Source organism: Beta vulgaris, chromosome 3 (genome assembly GCF_026745355.1).
Source record: "Beta vulgaris subsp. vulgaris cultivar EL10 chromosome 3, EL10.2, whole genome shotgun sequence".
In the NCBI taxonomy this organism is placed as follows: Eukaryota; Viridiplantae; Streptophyta; class Magnoliopsida; order Caryophyllales; family Amaranthaceae; genus Beta; species Beta vulgaris.
In genome coordinates, this window is record NC_079204.1 from 4,805,299 (window position 1) to 4,825,532 (window position 20,234).

The 20,234-nt window shown below is 30.1% G+C and overlaps 1 protein-coding gene across 1 annotated transcript; it reads right to left on the reverse strand.

Moving 5' to 3' along the window:
* Positions 1–4,329: 4,329 nt before the first annotated feature.
* Positions 4,330–15,542, reverse strand: LOC104888268 (bark storage protein A). The gene is made up of 5 exons (XM_048640875.2): positions 15,223–15,542; positions 14,932–14,999; positions 14,130–14,285; positions 5,592–5,909; positions 4,330–4,698 (listed from the first exon to the last, which is right to left on the reverse strand). Exons 1-5 carry the CDS (start codon positions 15,458–15,460, stop codon positions 4,519–4,521), a joined length of 960 nt encoding a protein of 319 aa, XP_048496832.1. The 5' UTR covers positions 15,461–15,542; the 3' UTR covers positions 4,330–4,518.
* Positions 15,543–20,234: the final 4,692 nt, after the last annotated feature.

Here is a 20,234-nt window from a genome sequence, read left to right on the forward strand (position 1 = left end):
TTCCATCTCATTTTATAGTTTTTATTTTGGATTTTCAAAATGTTGTTTTCCATCGTTTTTATTTTTTACTCTCTTTTTCCTCCTTTTCACATGCATTTTTGACACTTTTATTTTATGTTTCTTCAATCTCATTGGTTAGGTACAAGAAAAAACAAACATTTTTTTACTTTCTCTCTCCTCTTTTCACATACTCACCCATTAAATGTTCTAATTTTTTTTTCATTTTTTATGACAGTAATTCCAAAAAACACAACTACTTCCAACGCAAGTACATAATAATGAATAATCATGGTTTCCTTATATAATTCCCGTGCCCGAAGTGAAACGGAAAATATAAAATGGGTAGGAGGGAGTAATTATTCTGTTTCTTTTTTAAATGTAACAAATGCATTATTTTCACTATTCACGCTTATCACTTTGACTAAGATTTGTGATTTGTACATAAGGAAAAATATAGTCAAGTGAGATCTTATTAGATCTATTGCGTGACATGCTTTCATAATATGTAATTTTTATAATTTTTACTTATATTTAATTATAAATATTTGTGGTAAAAATAATGTATTGGGATGCGTAAAAGTGTATTTGTTGCATTGAAAAAAAAAATAGAATAAGTATGATATAATATATACTTTCTCTATTTTTTTTAACTTTATCTATTTACTTCTTTACCATTTCCAATGGACGTCTTGACTTAATATATTTAATGAACATTAGTAAAGATTATAAAAGGTTGATATTCCAAAAGCTTACAATATGACGAATACAAAAAGATCTCATATGAATATATTTTTTTTTCTAATATATTCCCTTCGTTCGAAAATATATTATTTTTATTCCATTTTGAGTGCCCTAAAATATAGTGCCTATTTCCCGTCAAAAAAAAAAATAGTGGTTGTAATCCTATGGATTGTTTCTGTTTATTAAAATTCATTTTATTGGTTGAAACATTGAGCATAATTTATTAGCACAAGTTTCAATTAATCTTCTTTAGTTTTTTGTTTTAAAAAGAAAAGGGGAAAATAAATTGTTGACTACCCAATACAAATAAAGCATTACATACAAATTATGATATGTTCAACTTTCTTAATTCCCGTAAAAATGAGAAATAAGCAATATAGTATAGAATGAAGGGATACTGCTAAATGAAGTCAAGGTTATCCAACTTTAACTTGGATATTCTAAGTGAATACTCCTGTTAGCACTTTATCATTTCTCTAATTTGTACTCCCTTTTTTTTTTTTATCTTTCTCACTTTCCATTTACACATCTTCCGATGCACATCTTTTAACTTAAATATCTTTCATCATATATTAGTAAAAATTATAACGATTGAATATTAATAATGTATTAATGGAGACGAATCAAACAAGATCCCACATGACTATATTTTTTCTTATAAATTGAGAAAAATTGAGAAGATTCTCTCCAAGTATGAATAGTGTCAAGATTCTAAGTGAGAACGATAAAAAAACAGAGGGAGTACTTTATTTCATTCAATATATCTAGAAAGTGACCAGCAAAGATTATTGTGGATAATATTTTTAGACCCATCCTCTTGGTAAAACTGTAAAAGACAGAAAAGAAGCAATATAATGGTCCCTTTATTGACATTAATGCAGTGTAAAAAATTAGCTCTAGGCCTCTAGTATATTCTTACTAGTCTTTTGTGCACGCGATGCGTGCGATGATATTTTTAGGCCTAATACTAAGTAGTAAACAAACTGAAAATGCAAGTCAGTATGTAAGTTCACCTCTATTTTGTGAATAAGATTCTTCCATGTTCTTTTTATGTTGTCATTCATTTTTGTGATTTTGAATAGTTTTTTGTTTCTCAAGTCTTATATGCGCATGTTCCTTTATAATCAGTATGATGTTCTTTACCAAATATCGTCATGTTCTTTTTTTTTGTTTTTATTCATTTTTGTAATTTATAATAGTTTTTTATATGGATTTCAGTAATTTCTCTATGATCCCAAAATTGTAACCGAAAAGTATAATACAATTTTAGTTTTTTTCCTTGTCTAACTTCTAAATTCTGATTTCACAGATATTTAAGAATTTTCATCATTTTAATTTTTTCTCCTTTTCTAAATTTGAACACTTTGATTTTCAATTATAGGTGAAATGAAATTTCAAATTTTTCATACACAATCTGATTTCGCATGAAATGGTTTTTGCAAAGCATTTTATAGAAATAAAATACCGTTATTTGTTCATTATTTATACTTATATATTAAAGTGTTTTTAAATACTATTTGATTGTAGTTCAAAGAATCTTATTTCTACAACATGGAGGTGAACTTAAATACTAACATGCATTTTCTTTTTGTTTACTACTTAGTAATAATAATTAGGCCTAAAAATGTCATCGCACGCATCGCGTGCATAAAAAGCTATGTATGTGTAGTCGTCAATGATAATAACATGAAACATATTTGTTGATCAGTGAAAGTAGAAGCTAATCAAGTAGGTATTTTATTTCTATAAAGTTATAATAAGAGGAAACTTTAATTTTCCTCATATAAGCTAATCAAGTAGAAGCTAATCAAGCAAGTATTTTGTAATTTAGAAAGGAAAGGGGGGTAAAATAGTCGGTTCAAAAAAGGACACCGTTGCTCCCCCCTTCCCTTATGTAATAGAGATAAGGTGCTCCTTTCCTTTTCTAAGTGCAAGGCGTCAGCATTAAGATAGCACAATTATGGGTTTTGTAGTCACCCCTTGTAGTGGGTGTATTAGTTTGGTTTCTCTAGATATTAGGCTATTAGCAGGACTTAGATCTTGATTTCAGTTGAAAGTTGATTTATTGATAGGATTTTGTATGAGATTGCAATAGCGGTTAGTATTTCGCGTACAATTGGTTGATCGAATTAACTCTAGATCTACATCAACAAAATTCTGTGAGATCGTTAGATCCCCTCGTAGAAGGTTGCATCAGACAATTATGTGAAAGAGTGGTACATACATAAAAGGTTATTTCTGCTCAACGATCGTAGTTTTGTCATATTATAATTAAATTTCTTTCAATTTGATCAGTTTTTTTTTTTTTTTTTTTTGTTTCTGACTTCTATTGTAAATATTGTATGACTTCATATGAAAGAATGAATTTTCACTTTAACAAAAAATAAAATTACATGCTTTCGAGATAAAATTTATATGTGATTTGATCTCATTTTTTTTTACTTTTCTGATTATGTAATCAACTCAATAATTAGTTTGAACTTTATGTTTTAAGGTGGCAGGATGAAAATGATTTTTTTTTTTTTGCTTCTGTTTAAATTTCAAAGTACTAATTTTAAACTAAGACAGGGATACAGGAAACTAGGATACTGGTTTACTTTTTTTTAGAGGAAAAGTAGCATATATTAAGTTAAAGATAAATTATCCATTAAAATATAGGGAGCCACTTTTGGAGATTACATGTTTACTTAGTTTATATGTTTTTCCAAATATTCAATCAAAAAAGGTCATGAAGTTAAGAGAGAGGCTAATAATTATTTCAAATTGGGGAGAGCAAAAAAAATTTATTGAAGATCTAACAATCTATCTTATAAGGAAGTAACAAAATATTCCAACTAATACAATCGACCAACAATCTAAAATTTAATTAATGGACATTAATATTAGTACTATCAGTTTCAATTATGGTTTATTTCTTTTTTCTTTTTTCTTTAAATGTGAAAGATTAAAACATTGAATAAAAAGTCACACCTCATCTGCGGTAAATTTCAATATTAAACACATAAAGTTATCGAAGAAGACCAAAATAAATTTTCTCCGATGAAATAGAGATTATATTAATAACGATTTAATAATTTTGCAACCCTTTTAACAAATCGCTATTTTATACATCATTCCATGAGGGATCTAATGATCTAAGTAGTTTTGAAATAAATTTTTTTACTTGATGTTCGGAGACGTAGAATTGACATCATCTATTGTAAAACTGAATAGCAACCCAAGAAGAAATCAATCATGTAAATATGTAATCACGTATGATATTAAATCATAAAAGAAATTTCCTCACTGACATCATCTATTGTGAAACATGCATATCATAACGATTTAGTAGAGGGGGAAGATAGAGAGAAATATAAGGAAAAGTAGGCTTTCATATATGAAAATTTGTTTTGACCACAAATATCTCTCAAATACGATAAATAAAAATTATATTGTTGGATTCGTCTTGAAAAATACTATAATAACATTATTTTTTAAAATTTTCTATCAACATAAATTGAGAGTAGTTAACGGTCAAAGTTCGATCTCGAATATCGTGTGTGCCTTATATTTCGAAACGGATGGAGTATCAGTTACTGCACATGTATATTTGGGACCGAAAAGAGTAGCTCTTTTGTTCTTATTCAATTTCACAACAAATACATCAGCTCAAAACAAAAACAACAAAGCATATATATTCTCCTCCTCACCCCTCTACATTAGCCCCTGTTTATTTTTAGCATTAACTATTTGCCAAAGCAACAAAGCAAAAGAAACAGATACATGCATGAAACTTAATTAGTTAACAATGGAGTATTTTCTGATGGCGGGCATAGGGTAGGCGGCGTCGACGAACTTGGCAACCGTCTTGAGAACATTTTTGGCGGTGACTTCGGACAATCTCTTGTCTGATGAGGATCCAGGTCTGTTTGATGTTCCACGGAACACTATGTGTGGAACTCCATTTGCAATGGCAGTCTATATCACAAACAACCAAAATATATAGAAACAAGACAATATTAGATTAAACTAAACTAAAGTTACTGGTTATTAATATTGAAACATAAATTGAAAAATTGTCTCTCACTTTATTTTATTGGTTGTTATAATTAGTTTATAACTATGATCTGATATAATTTGAATAGAATTTCTAAAATATAATGTTAAATTATTAATATAAATGAGTGTTACACAATTAAGTGATATATATATATATATATATATATATATATATATATATATATATTATATATATATATATATATATATATATATGTTATGGAACAAAAAAATTCAAATTTTATGATAAAATGATAGTACAAGCAAGTACTTGTGTTGGGATCCTCTAGAGTTGTAAAATAACTCTATATCACCTACCGACAAAAAAAAGTGTCTTAATAATTAGGTGTGTCATGCGTGGCTAATTAATAAAACTATATTATAGAATAAGAATTTTCCCTTGGTTTGCACTAGTTATTGTATAAAAATCTCAATTATATGAGGCAATGTATGACACCAAAAAAATGAAAAATATAAGGAGAAAAAAAAAAGGCTAACTACCTAATTTAATTAAACAAAAAAAATGTATCTCTTTCTTTATTATATATGAAAATTTCTATATGCTTTCGCACGCTTCACGAGTATATAAGACGATAACTCGAGACAATTTTTCCAGCCTAAACCTTAAATATTTAGCATATCCCAACAAAAAAAACACATTTATCATCTTAGCAGATTTATTCTTAATCATATATACAAGCACCCCATGCAATTTGCCATGCAAATATATAGTATACATGTATCAGCTCGTTGTAGATTTAGTTGTCGCATTACTAGTTCAAATTACGATATATATGTAAGGAAATACTAACCGTGACAACGGCAGCGCTTTCGGTTTCCACAGCGGTCACACCAAGTTTAGAGTTGAGGAATTTTGCATAAGCCACATTGCTGACATAAATATCAGCAGTGCCAATTTTCACATCGGAACCAATGTGAACAGTAGGACGTTCACCAAAATTGATTTGGGAGGCAAGCTGAACCCAATCAGAGTGGACGTTAATCCAATAGGCTTTCTTCTGTTTTGAGCTTGTTGATGTGTAAATGGGAACTGAATTTCCATAAACAACCCCCAAAGAATTTTCGCCTGCTTCTGGTAAATTGTAGTCTCCAAAAACCAAACTGGCGCACTACAAAAATGGGGGCATTTTAGAAACGTAGGTTGGCAACATATTTTTCATTTGTTGATTTCTAGCAATGAATAAAAAAATTTTTGTTGCTTGTCACCAACGTATTGTCTTTTTCAACAAATGATAGAAACAAAGTTTTGATTTGTTTCTATTGTAATGCCACTATAGTTGATGGCATCAAATTTTCAATTTGTTACCATTTTATTGCAACGAATATTTGCATTGTTGACACTGAAAACAAGTCAATTTACTACTTGTTGCTAGAAGGCATCATATTTTTGATTTGTTCCTTTTTGGAAACAAATATTCAATTCGTTGCCATTAGAAACAAGTAATTTTGATTATTTGTTGTTAGAATAGGAACAACCCTTTTATTATTTTTTAGAATTATAAATTAATAGATCCTCGAATCATTTTTAGCAACAACTCTGACAACTAATTAGTAACGTGTTTCTTTTTGCAACAAGTAGTCTTTTTAGTTGTTGCGAAATTGGCATTCAATTTTTTGTTTGTTGCTTTTGTAAACAAGTTATTTTAATTTGTTGCTGAACAATATGAATATATTGTATTATCGAAAGTTTGAAAAATTAAATAAAATTGTTGGATTTGTATTTAGCAACAACATATAGCAATTCATATTTTATTTGTTTACACTGGAAACAAGTCACTTTACTATATATTTCTAGATAACATCAAATTTTCTATTAGTTGCTTTTTAGAAACAAAAACAAATTATAGTTTGTTGCCATTGTTCCTATTCTTTTCAACTTATTTTTACTTATTTAAATAAGTACAATTAAGTTCACATGAGTTCTCGAAAAAAAAGTGTTCACCAAGTATACATACAAGATTAATAATTTATTATAAATTTTAATTAATAAGGCTTTGTTTTGTTTACCTAATTTTTTTAAAAAAATACGACAAGTTCATATTAGTTTAAATAATTTTTAATAAGTTCAAGTAAATTAGTTCTAATAAGTCATCATAGCACGTAAGAAATTTAATGTCAATAAAATTTAATAATTTCATATAATTATTAATTATGGTTAACTGAGTTAGATAAATAACGATATACTAAGATAATAAGTTCATTCAATAAGGCTAAGCTAAAATGACAGGTCCTTATTAATTAAATTCAAATAATTTCACTAAGTGAAGATCAAGTGATCATAGAATTAATGCACCATTATGATTTTATATTAGAAACTTCTCTAAAAGTACAACTACTTATCCTAATTTCACGTGTATTTATTTTTCAAGTGGAAAATGACATGACCTACATAAATTATAATAAAAATCTTTTGTAAGATACTATTATAGTTCAAGGTTCAGAGGACATGACTCTTTCTTACAAATCAAGCAATCTTAACTAATGAAATCCATATATTCCGAACATGGAATTGTAAACGATATTATTGGTAAAATTTGAAATCATATATCTTTCGAATTCATTATAAGTTAGCGAGAGATGAAATTTGTTTTAGGTATATTTCAACTTGCGTATTCCTTATTAGTTACATGAAATCTATTTTCTCTCAAAATAATTTTAGTGATTGCAAACTGGTTATCACTATAATGATTAAAATAATAGTTTCTAAAGGTGAAGAGAACATGGTTTTAATAAGGTTGACAAAGCAAATTGAGGCAAAAAAGAGTTGTATTTTACTTTTAAAATTTTAATTCACTCCTACATAATTAACCTTAAGTAATACATTAACGTAACACTTTTTAAGATATATATATATATATATATATATATATATATATATATATATATATATATATATATATATATATATATATATATAATATAGGGGCAAGATCACATGAGAATGCTTCTTACATGAGAAATGAGAATGAATCTCAACCACACGATTGGATTAGAGTTACAACACTTGTTCATTAGAGTTATACTGCCCCTAAAAAATTTTGAGCCCAAATTTTTTTTTTTTGAGTTTTTTTCTATCTATAATATTCTTTTTTTTTGGAGTTATATCACTTTTTCATTATAGTTACATCACTATTCATAAGAGTTATAGGGTGTTAAATTCATTCGCATTTCTCATGTAAGTATGCACTCTCATATGAACTCACTTCTATATTATATATTATATAATTATATATTATATATATATATATATATATATAATACTTTTTCATGTTGTCCATTTGTAACATTTAACATAACACTTTTATAAAATGTAACATTTTATAGTAACACTTCTAGAATTAGAACACTATTAACTTTATAATAGGTAACACTTCTAAAATAGTAACACTATGATTTTTGAAATGAGAGACACTTTTACAATACTAATACTAAAAACTTCGAAATAGGTAACACTTTAAAGTTTTCCTTAATGTAATTAGCTTTTAAAAATTATCAAAAAAAATTAAGTAATTAGCTTTTAAACATTTGTTGTAGGTTAATAAAAGTTAAAAAGAGTACTACTAATTTAAACATCATTTACGATTGGCGGTTGGGCACAATTGTTTGCCTTCATAAAAAATTGGAAGACAAGATTGAAAGGAGCCTTCCCATGCCCTTTCCCTTACCTTACTTTTCCAATTTCAATTTCTTCAATTTCTATTAATGCCCTATAAGATAGACACCGACCCTTTTCAATTTCACCCACACTGATTCTTCTCTATGCTACACCGATTGATCTGGGTTCTAAGGACGAGGTTGGCGCACTGAAGCGGAGAAACACTACTACAATTTTGGGCAAAAATTACAGCTTTAAATTAATACTTATTTTATCAACTGTTATGTAAAGTCAAAAACATTTTAGTGGAAGAAATGTCATCCTAATTAATATTATCTCATTTAACACTTTTTTTTTTAATATGTATTTTATTAGTATGTATGTGATGTTTCCCCTCAAAAACAAAATTTGTACGTGATGTTTTATTGAATAAAAATAAAAAAAAATTCTAGGCGTGCTTGTTATGCGTGGATGTAGGAATTAGTTTAGATTTGTCTATCAATCCAATATATCCAATTTATCCCACTTCTTCCCCTTAAAAAATACAATTAAAAAAAAAAAACTCTCTTCTTCAATTATTAACATCACTTCTTCTTTACTCGGCATCAAGAACACCATTATAAGCGACAATTTACATGTAAATTAAAAAAATTAGAAATTGCATAGTATAGGTTTTGATCCCATAACCTTAAGTTCATATACTAAAGTTTTAACCGCTAGACCAAGTTGTATTTAGTGTTATCATTATAAAGTATAATATTAATAAATGAAATATTTTCTTACCCGAGACATAGTCCGGGCCTAATAACTAGTTACATAAAAAAAGTTATTTTGGTGGCTTTGATATTCAAATTATATTATTTTAATCAATATTTTAGTTTCTTGGATTGATAAAGCAAACACTGCATTTAATTTTCATTTCTTTAAGGCATTTTTTTTCCTAATTAATTTCTCTTTTTGTTTTTCCTAATACCAAGCAACAAGCCACAATATGCGCAAGATACATACCCACGTTGGTAGTTCGCGCAACAGTAGTTGAAAGCTTTCAAATTCCCTCAACTCTCTCAACTGATCTTCAAGTATTCATCACGTTCGTCAACTCCATCCCATTTTTGTCAATTGCTTGCGAAAAAGGCTCGGATTCTCGCGAATTCAACTGGTAATTCTTCTCCCTTAAATATATGCATTGGTTCTTGTTCATGGCATAGCAAATTCATGAATATTTTGATGGAAAATTAAGTTAGGTTTTTATTGATCAACTCCCTCCACTTCTCATCCTTCTTCTTTTGCTTTGGAGTATCAATTATATTGATAAAAATTGCATCTTGGATTTGAAGGTGGGAATGCTAACTCATTTGCATTTTTATTCTTGTTATGTTTCGTATTTTGTCTCCTTTATGTTTAGTATTTCATTTTAGTGGTCATACAATTTACATTAGTTTTCACTTTGGTGCCCTCAGATTTATGGTGAATTCTAATACTCTGATAACCTACAATCAACTTCTTTACAAGGTAGCTAAATTCAACACCATATTCTCATCCCTCAAGTTGGTTTCTCGCTTACTAGTAAGTCCACTTTTTTCTCTCTTTTGTATTGAATTTTTGATTTTATGTAATGGGTATTCATTATAATCATACTTTGACTACTATATGATCATTTTTGAGTTAAAAATTTGATCTTTATTTTGGTTTAGTTATGTTTTGGTATGTTTAAGAAGGTTAGTTAACATTCTTGTTACTTAATTTATCTATTAATATAGCTTTGGTATAATAACACTTTAATTTACAAGAAGTTCTAGCGACTAACAGGAGTAGTGTGTAGATGTTTAAAGTAAAAGGCTATCGTGCAAAATGGTGTCACCCAAGCATTAAAAACGAATTGCAGCTATTAGAGCAACTGATGTCTTCAAAAAGAAGTCTACCCATACTCTCTCAATAGAAAGAAGCCTGGACAAAAAATTCCTATTCACTGTCAAGGATCTAAATCAACTGAGCAAATTAGGATTGAACTGGTTTGTCTTCTATCACTTTACTCCCTTGAATTTATTGTGTTTAGAAAATTGTTGTTTTAAGTAAATTAAGTAGCTTAGCTCAATTGTTTATAGATTCTTGAGTTAAGTATATAATAAGGCCCTCAACTTTGCCATACATTATCGTTAAGGACGTGAACTTTCAAAAGTTATTATTAAGGACTCGAAAAGTAACTTCCGTTACTTTTTGTTTATTTAGTTTGTGTTTAAGGCTCCGTTTGGTAGGGCGTAAAACATTTTCAATGTAAAATGATTTTCATGGAAAACAATTTACAATGGAAAACACAATTCCAAAATTAGTTTTCCGTTGTTTGGTTCGATGTAAGAAAAATGATGAAATGAAAAGGAAAGTAAGGAGGTAGTGAGAAGAGTGTACAAGAGAGAGAAGGAAAATAGTTTTCCTTTCATTTTGAAAGGAAAATGGTTTTCCATCATTGGGAGAGTAATTTTACCCCAAGGGAAAATGGTTTTACACTCTTTTGCCAACCAAACAATGTAAAACTAAAAATAGAGGAAAACAGTTTTCCGGGAAAACGTTTTACGCCCTACCAAACGGAGCCTAAATACAAATAAGAAAATAAAAACAAGTAAAAATCAATTTCTCTCCTTCCAACAAAAAGATCGATAAGTACAATTATTATTTCATGGCTTCCGAACACATTATTTTATTTTTAGACTAGCTTAAATTTAATGTTTTCTTGTGATATTCAATTAATAGTATTCTCCATACCATTATCATAATATTTGTTTAATATACCATTATCATAATTGAAATATTTTTTTAATAGACTATTAACATAACGAGATAATTAAGTTTGCTACCATTATTTACGGAGGGAAAAAGATATACTTTTTATTTACTTGTTTTATCTTCTCTATTGCATTAAGTATCATCATATGTTGTAGTAATTAGACTTGTTAGTTGCACAATGTTGGGATCCACCGCATTGAATTTTTTGAACCAATGACCACTCTACTTTACCTTTGGCTTCACCATATGTTTGTTCCAAGGGGGTTGTAGTGGAACTGCAAAAAAGCCCATAGTTCCATAAGAGTTAACTTACTAGAAATATGAAACTTGAATTGCTATTTCAATTGCTACAATTATTCTTGACTTAGAGTTTCCACTTGCAGTAAATAAGTTTGGCAAACTAGAGCACTATCCAACACGAATATAGTCACTACAGGAATATGGGCATGTTTATCCTCAATAATCTATATATGCACATCTTTTTCCTATATTTTTTTTTGGGGAGGGATATTACACATTGGATATTCCTTTATTTATTTGTTATCTAGTAGAAGAATAAGTTCAATTTGTATGGAAGAAAAAATACTACTTCTATATTTGAAGATAAGTATAAAAAATTGCAGAATTTGGAGACGCTTTTGCAGATTTTTGTATATCGTGATAAAAAATACTAATACATTTTTATATGATTTCTGGACTTGATTAGGAGAAAGAATTGAAGCGTGTGCCTACTGCAGCTGAGTTATATAGAAAATGTCATGTTAATAAGAATAAAGAGTTTGTGGACGAGACATCACAAAAAGTTTGGGTGAGTACCTACTTTAGTAAGATAATGTAGTTCTGATTGTTTTTAGAACATAAGAGTGTTAAGCCTTATTTATATATCTTAACCCTTTGACAGGATGAGTTTCAAAAAAAGAAATCTGCTAACTTAGAGGATGAGAATCCTAAAACAGATGAAGAGTTACTTTTGGAAGCTTTAGGTGGATGGAAAAATGGAAGGGTATATGGTCTTGGGAGTAACTACTATGTGAAACCACATAATGAGCCAAGTTCACGAAAGGAGCGAAATGAGCTAGTGACTAACTTGCAAAATCATGTTGAAGAACTCACTTCCAAAAATTTAGAGCAAACAAAGGAGCTTGAAGAGACAAAGGCAAAGCTCGAAGAAATAACAAAAAAGCTGAATGAAACAACAAATGCTATGAAGACTATAGAAGATCAAGTTCTTTTCCTAACTCAAAATGCAGTTTTTCGTTGAGCCTTGGATCATCTCCATTTTCATCTTTTAACTATAATTATTAGAAATTACATTGTTTTGATGTTTGGTTATTTTGTAAACTCTATTTTTAGGCTATGAATCGACTTTTGATTAAAGTTTTCATTATTTGTTATGATTGTTGTACTAGAAGTTTTACTTTTAGTTTTAGATTTTTGTTTGCGAATCGAAAATTGACCAAAAAAAGGCAGATTAAATTTAAAAAGAAACAATGATTTTCAAAATTCGTTGCTAAATATGGCAACAAAAAAAGTATTTGTTGCAAATTTTAGTAGTGGACGTAGGAACTAAAATACATAATTTGTTGCCACTTTTTGCAACCGAAGTATATAATTTGTTACCAATATTAGAAACAAAATAAATATTTTGTTGCCATTTTCAGTAAACATGTTGCTTATTGTAAGCAACTATTGTGGATATTTTGTTGCTATTGTTAGCAACTATTGTGAATGATTTGTTGCTATTTCCAATAGACATACTAATACGTTGTTGCTATTATAGCAACCATTGTAAATAATCTGTTCTTAATTTTAGAAACCAAATTTATAATTCGTTGCCACTTTCAGCAACAACCATCGATCATTTGTTGTTAGAGTTGGCAACAGATGCCCACAACATATCAACGAATATAGCTACCATATTAGCATTGATGCAAGATAGCAACGAAATTATTTTGAATTTAGTAGCTAAACTCATATGGAAACAAGCCTTTTAGAAACTATGATTTTTTGTTTCTAGTTTGTTGCTAAATCTAATTAGCAACGAATTTTCTGCAAATAGCAACGGATTTTGACTGTTGCTAAAATGGCCCCATTTTTGTAGTGGCGGTCGATTTCAATGAATCGGAATCCGCGGAGTTCTGCTTGGTAAAAACAAATTAACGCAAAGTAATCAATAATGAGTTTATCTTGTAAGAGACTGTCTACTTTTAAATTATAATTAGACAATGGTATGCCCAATATTGAAAAGAGAATTAGTCCAATAGTAACTAGGTTAATTTCTTTCGGTGACTAGTTTAATCCATTTAGTGACTAGGTCTACTTCTATATTAAAATTATATTGTCTATTTTAGTAATTTTTGATCAATAATTAATTGAACTGTAGTTTCTATTACATTTATGGATTAACAATAAAGAATATCCTGTTAGGAGAGAATTCTTGGGTACAATTGTTTTTTTAAAGAAGAAAACTCCGTTCTTTTTAAGGTGGATGTCATAAAGCTCATGATCTAATGACCTATATATATCTTCACATGGACTAATAGCATTTAGGTATTTAGTTTTTAAGTTAATGTATGCTTTCTGGATGGCGATAAAAATAAAAAAAAAATTAGGGAGGATCATTAACCATGCATTGCATGTAACATACATATTATTATCTTCAGAATGCATGATTATAGTTTATACTGGACGTACGTTTATATTTCTAGGCTATGTTGCACATAGATGGATACGGATACGGGTGCGGATTCGGATACGGGACAGAAAATGGCAAGATTTTGAAATTTTAGGAAAGAATACGCGTACTCATACAAAAAAAACGTATCGTATCGGGTACGAGTATGAGACCGTGACTTAGAAAAAGTACCCATGCTACTAGCTACCTTGCTAATGAAACTCTCATCTTCTTTTATGTAAATTAAAGTTGTTTGGAAATTATTGTAAGAGAACATACCTGCCAACTCCAAGAACCAGTGTAAGCGACTTGTGAGGGCACAACAACATCAGCAATGAACACCTTGTTGCTCACAGTTGCAGCAGCACCATAGTTGATGACCCCAGTGATACGGAATGTATCTAGAAGAATCTGAACTGTCACACCTACATTTGCCTACCCATGTACCAATTTAACTATCAGGACAATTGCAACACATCTTGCAAAAGAAAAATATTGCAACCTAAATAATAACCGCAACTTCTTTTATTAGTCTTTTTCACTGACCCGGTCGAACTACTATTATAATGTTAAATAACAACTTGTCGAAGTCACAATAAAAAATAAATAAAAGGTCAGTGTGCGAGAAAACCATTTTTTTAAAAAAAGAGTTAAAAAGTTATGAAGGAGTACTTCTAATAGTTGGAGGTTTAATTAGGTCAGATGGTTTCACTAGAGATCAACAGAAGAATCGTAGTATCTCTATTATATAAGGGAAGAGGAGAGGCACATCAAAAATAGTAAACGCTTTCATATCCTTAAGTAATAAAATACAAATTCACCATTATATCCTTAATTAACAAAATATTTACATCATCCTTTATTTATTGGTTTTCAAAAAACAAAAGAAAAATATACAATGAATTTTATGAACAATTTTTTCGTATATATTATTACGCAATTGACCTTTTATTTGTTTTCGCACGCATTGCGTGCATACAGGACTAGTATTATTACTATATTAATATACTAGTATGTCACCAATCGGCATGCAAATGTATATAAAATATGTAAAAAATAAAAACGCATCCAAAAATGTTACCAATGGCTCTCCAGCAAGAACATAGATTGCAGGGACGTCGTTGAATTTTCCAATGTTAAACTTTCTTCCTGCATAAGCAAATTTTAGCCAAATTATTACTTCATCATAGGTTATTTGTTAATCAAATTTGCTATTGTAATCTTTAGTGTTAATAAAATATGTCAAAGGATCAATTCAATCAAAAGGTTAAACTGATGGCTGAGACCCCGGAAATAAATTTATACTCTATCAAAATCAATCCATCAAATATCCCTAATTAAAATGGAAAGTTGTAATAATATCGAGGATTACCGGAGATGGTGAGGGAAGGAATAGATGTGTGAGGAGTGAAATAAGTGGAGTTAATTAGAATTTTTTCATCTCTACCACTAGAGATGACCAGCCCCAAGAAGGGGCCGGCCTCGAGGTTAACTCTCTGGACCACACTAAAAAGAGGGTGGTCGACGTTCAATTGCGTGGTTTCGGGCACCATAACAAGGAGCCCGACAACCAGCATAGCCAATTTCACACCCCACATCTCGTTAGCCATATGGCTAGCTTTGTTGCTTAAGACTAAGGCTTATATTTTTTAAAAGAGAGTTAGTTGTGTTACTCTTGTGGTGAACCTGAGTGCAATCGATAGTGCCTTTATATAGGAATGTGAGTGAGGTACTTAGGCTTTGCATGAATGGACGACAATAACTCATCACTCTATATCAATGAAGGGTAAATAATATGTAATAAAGACAATGATCTCCAACCAAATTTTAAGTAAATGGTAATTCATTTTATATTCTCATATTTAACTTTTAAAAGTTATTATTTTTATTTAGCTGTCTAGCTTGGTCCTCTGATCCTTTTTTTTTTTTATGAAAGCATTCTCTAAAGACTCTAGAGTTTGTCTTGTAAGAGACCGTTTACTTTTAAATTAAAACTAGTTTTTAGGTCCGGGCTATGCCTCGGGTAATTATATTGTTCATTTATTAATATTTTACTTTGAAGTATATAACATCAAAATATCATTTGGTTTAGCGGTTAAGTCATTAGTATATATGCTTGTGATCATGGGATCAAATCTTACTTAATTCATTTTCTATTTTTTTAGTGTACATGGGTTACATTGCATGAAACACTCAGAGCGAAGGCGCCACGTGGCATCGTTCCTTGCTTAGGAACGCCTTTTGATATAATAGTATAGATTAGGCAATGATAAACCCAATATTAAAAAGAGAATTAGCTCATAGTGACTAGGTTTTATGTTACTACTATTAAAAAATGGAGGAAGTGTATAAGACGTTTATGGCTTTCAAAGTATTTTTTTTTTATTATTGTAGGTATTCTCAAACTATATTTATAGATATATACGTAAAATAAAATACCTTATAATATGAATTTAACAATATAGCAGATCTTATAATCTTTAGCAATTAAGTATATATTCTTACTGAGATTTTTATGGTATGAGAACTTCAACTTTTAGATGTTATAAAATAAATTATACATATATATATCGACCAATTTGTCTACAATCACACACTCATAAAAATTAGCTTTTTGTAATTCATACTAGCATATAACAAAAGAAATTACGGTCACTCTTTCTAGGTTATTGTAAGAAAATACGTAGGATGAAGAAAAGAACGGAGTGAACAATATATTGGAAGAAGAATATGGTTAAAACTTAAAATGTACCCTTGATTTGAAAATGAAAGGTGCCCTATATTTTGAACCGGGCCGCCTTGGATATTTATGGGGCCTTGTTCAATAATGGAAATTGGGCCCTTTCTTTCCCCTTAGTGAGAGAAAAGGACCACAAAATCTGGGTGCACAACAAGTCGGGGCACTTCTCCTCGAAATCTTTCACTCATCAACTGGACAAGCTCAAACCAATGCCTCATCCAGATGCAATAAAAGGGATATGGATGGGTCTTGTACCTCATCGAATAGAAGTTTTTGTATGGATAGCCCTGTTGGGCAAAATTAATACGAGGCAAAAACTCGCTTCAATTGGCATCATTCCAGCAGACGACGACTCGTGCATTTTTTGTTGCGAATTTTCGGAGTCATGTGATCACTTACTACTGCATTGCAAAGTGACGAGCCAAATATGGAATTGGTGGTTGGAGCTGTGGGGTTTTAATTGGGTTTTCCTGCAGAACCTCATGAACGCTTTTGTTCAATGGAAGTGTTCAAAGAAAAATGGCAGTTTTTTTCAAAAAGTATGGACAACAGCGTTTTTCATTATCATATGGACGGTGTGGAAGGAGCGCAACCTCAGAATTTTTAGAGAATCAACATCTTCAATTGAGGACCTTCATGACCTAATTCTTTTAAGATTAGGATGGTGGATAAGAGGCTGGGACGTTGGTTTCCCTTATTCTCCAACTGATATTCAAAGGAATCCTCATTGTTTAAAATGGAATGTGGAAGAAAGAATGACGGGGTCGTCAATCATAAAGCCATCATATATGTCGTGGTCCCCTCCTAAGCATGGTGTGCTTAAATGGAATGTGGATGCCTCCGTAATGGTGGCAAGCGCAATCTCAGCAGTAGGCGGAATTTTGAGAGATCATCAAGGTAAATTCATGTGCCTCTTCTCATCTCCAATACCATTTATTGAGATCAATTGTGCAGAGGTTCTTGCCATACATAGAGCCATATCAATTTCCATAAACAGTGAGATCACGAAGCAATCCACTCTTCTTCTTGAATCCGATTCGGCCAATGCAGTAATGTGGTGTAACAGCGAAAGCGGAGGTCCATGGAACATGAACTACCAATTAAACTTTATAAGGCATGCGCGCAGGAATGCTTTGAACATCTCAATAATACACAAAGGGAGAAGTTCAAATTTTGTCGCCGGCTCGCTTGCAAAGCAAGGATTGCATCGACGGTCCGAGTTTATTGCTTGGCTATAGGACTGTTAATCTCATCGAGCTTCGATCTCTCTGGGCCTAGTTCTAGGAATCTCTCCAAATAATAAGCAGTGCTAGTTAGCAGGCAATAGCTGGAAACATGTATTTTCTTTCTTTCAATTTTTTTTGGTCTGTCATGTACGCTAATCAGTAGGTTTCATTTCATGCCATGATAACAACAAGCTTGTATGTGAATTTGATGTAACACCATAATGGACGGGGGCTCCTCTCTGTAGGGTGTGCGTGAGCACTATGAAAACATCGCCCACCTAGTGGGGGAATACCTTACTTTGAGTTTAGAGATACCGACCATTTTTATTTGATTGATGAAATGAAATGAAGATGCGCAAATTATCAAAAAATAAAAAAAAGGACCACAAAATTTTTCGTAGAGAGTTGAGAGAATCAGTACTAAGTGATGGATTCATTTTATTATTAATAATTATGAAAAAGTATTGATGACAATACTAAAGTTAAAAGTATGGAAGGTTGATTTTTTTTTTGTGAAATAGACTAAGAAAGATGATAGGGAATATCGTTAATTAGGGAATCTGGAGATGAAGATGTCGAGTGTTTGCTGTTTATAGAAAGCATGATATTTTTCAAATCGAACCCTTTCAAATAAAACCAAAAAATTTTGGACTAAGGACCCTGTGCGGAGGGGCTCTTTGCATACCCGCAACTACGTCCCTGATTTTGAAATTTATCGAGTAGGAATATTTTTTTTTTTTACTATTTTGTTATTTCAAAGTTTCCACATTATATTTTCAACAATCAAAATCTTAAGTTACGTAGATAAGTAGATTAAACATAAAAAAAATTATATTTAAAAAAAAATACATCGAAACAAGTCAAACGAAACTTCACGTCATAATTTTTATCTCTTTGATGAATATGGTCAAATCTTTTGAAGTTTGATAGTGGTAAAAGTAGTAAAAGATTTGTGATTTTAAATGATATTTTCTCTCTTTTTTTTTCTTCCTATTTGAAATCTTGACATTATACACAACTAGTTAGAGAGAATCTTTTAAATTCTTCTCAACGTATAAGAAAAAAATAGTCATGCACGGTCTTGTTTAATTCGTCTCAATAATTACTTTATTAATATTCAAACGTTACAATTTTTCTAACACATAATGAAAGATATTTAAAGTAAAAAACGTGCACTACTGGCAAACGCGCATAATTAAAGTAGGAGAAAAGACATAGAGAGTATATTTGTTTGTTTCTTACCCTAAACTTATATTCCCTCGATTTCTTTTTAATTGTTACACTTACACTTTTCACGCATGTCAATGCAAAAACTTTGAGAACATATATCTTTAATTTTATATTTGTATTAAATATAAAAAATACATATTAATAAAATAAATACTAAGACCAATATAACAAGATCTCTTATAACTATATTTTTATTCACATATAAATCATAAACGAGTATCAAAGTACAATTTGTAAATAGTATAAAATATCTAAATGTAAAAATTAAAAAGAAATAGATGTAGTTTTCTTCAATCTTGATTGTGCAATGAGACATTAGAGATAAATAGATTAGTTTTCCAGTACCATCCATTTCTGATAACTCATTGCAATATTTATTTATTTATTTATTATGTTGATGGGAACTCGTGTGCAATTTTTCACGTGTTGTTTTAGGCAAATATGGCAATTGGCAAGGAACTAGTTATAAACCTACATGAATATTACCGTATTACGTGTACGAATTGTTGCCAGATAAAAAAATGATACTAACTAAATTATATTAATATCTCCGAGCGCTATGAATTGCGACAGATCCAGCGGTGAACGGGAAAATATAGTGGTTGGAATTTTTCTATATTTCTTATAAGATTTATATAACGAGTTGGTAGAAGTAAGCCTTTTTCTCTATCCCTTTTCTTTTCTCTAAAACCCTAGTCTTTTCTATCCCTTTTTCATTAGTTAGGGACTGTTATAAATTATTTCATCCATATTAAGTCCTTTTTTCCTTTTATTTTCAGTTTTTAGTTCATTTTCTTGTTTTGTTGAATAGTTTAGTATCTCTTTATGAGATTTCTTCAAACCCTTTTATGGGATTTTTAGTATCAGTTGTGGAGATCTCCTTCTCCCCTATGGGAGTTATGAGTATGTTTTTTTTTGTTTTTAGGTATGAGAAATTATTCTCATTGGTTAAAGTTGGAGACTCAACATAAAGGTATTGGAATTTGGATGCGGTTAACATGGCTCGATCAAGCTAAAAATGATATTCCCAAACTATGTCAGAAAGATAAATTTCCTCATCAATAGTTGTTTGATTCAGCAAATACGAGGAGATTGCGTTGTATTGCTCGATTTGCTTCATTGTAGTTTCTTCGAATACTGATTTGATTTAACCTTGTTTAATTGTATCTTGTTTTTCTTAAATATCTA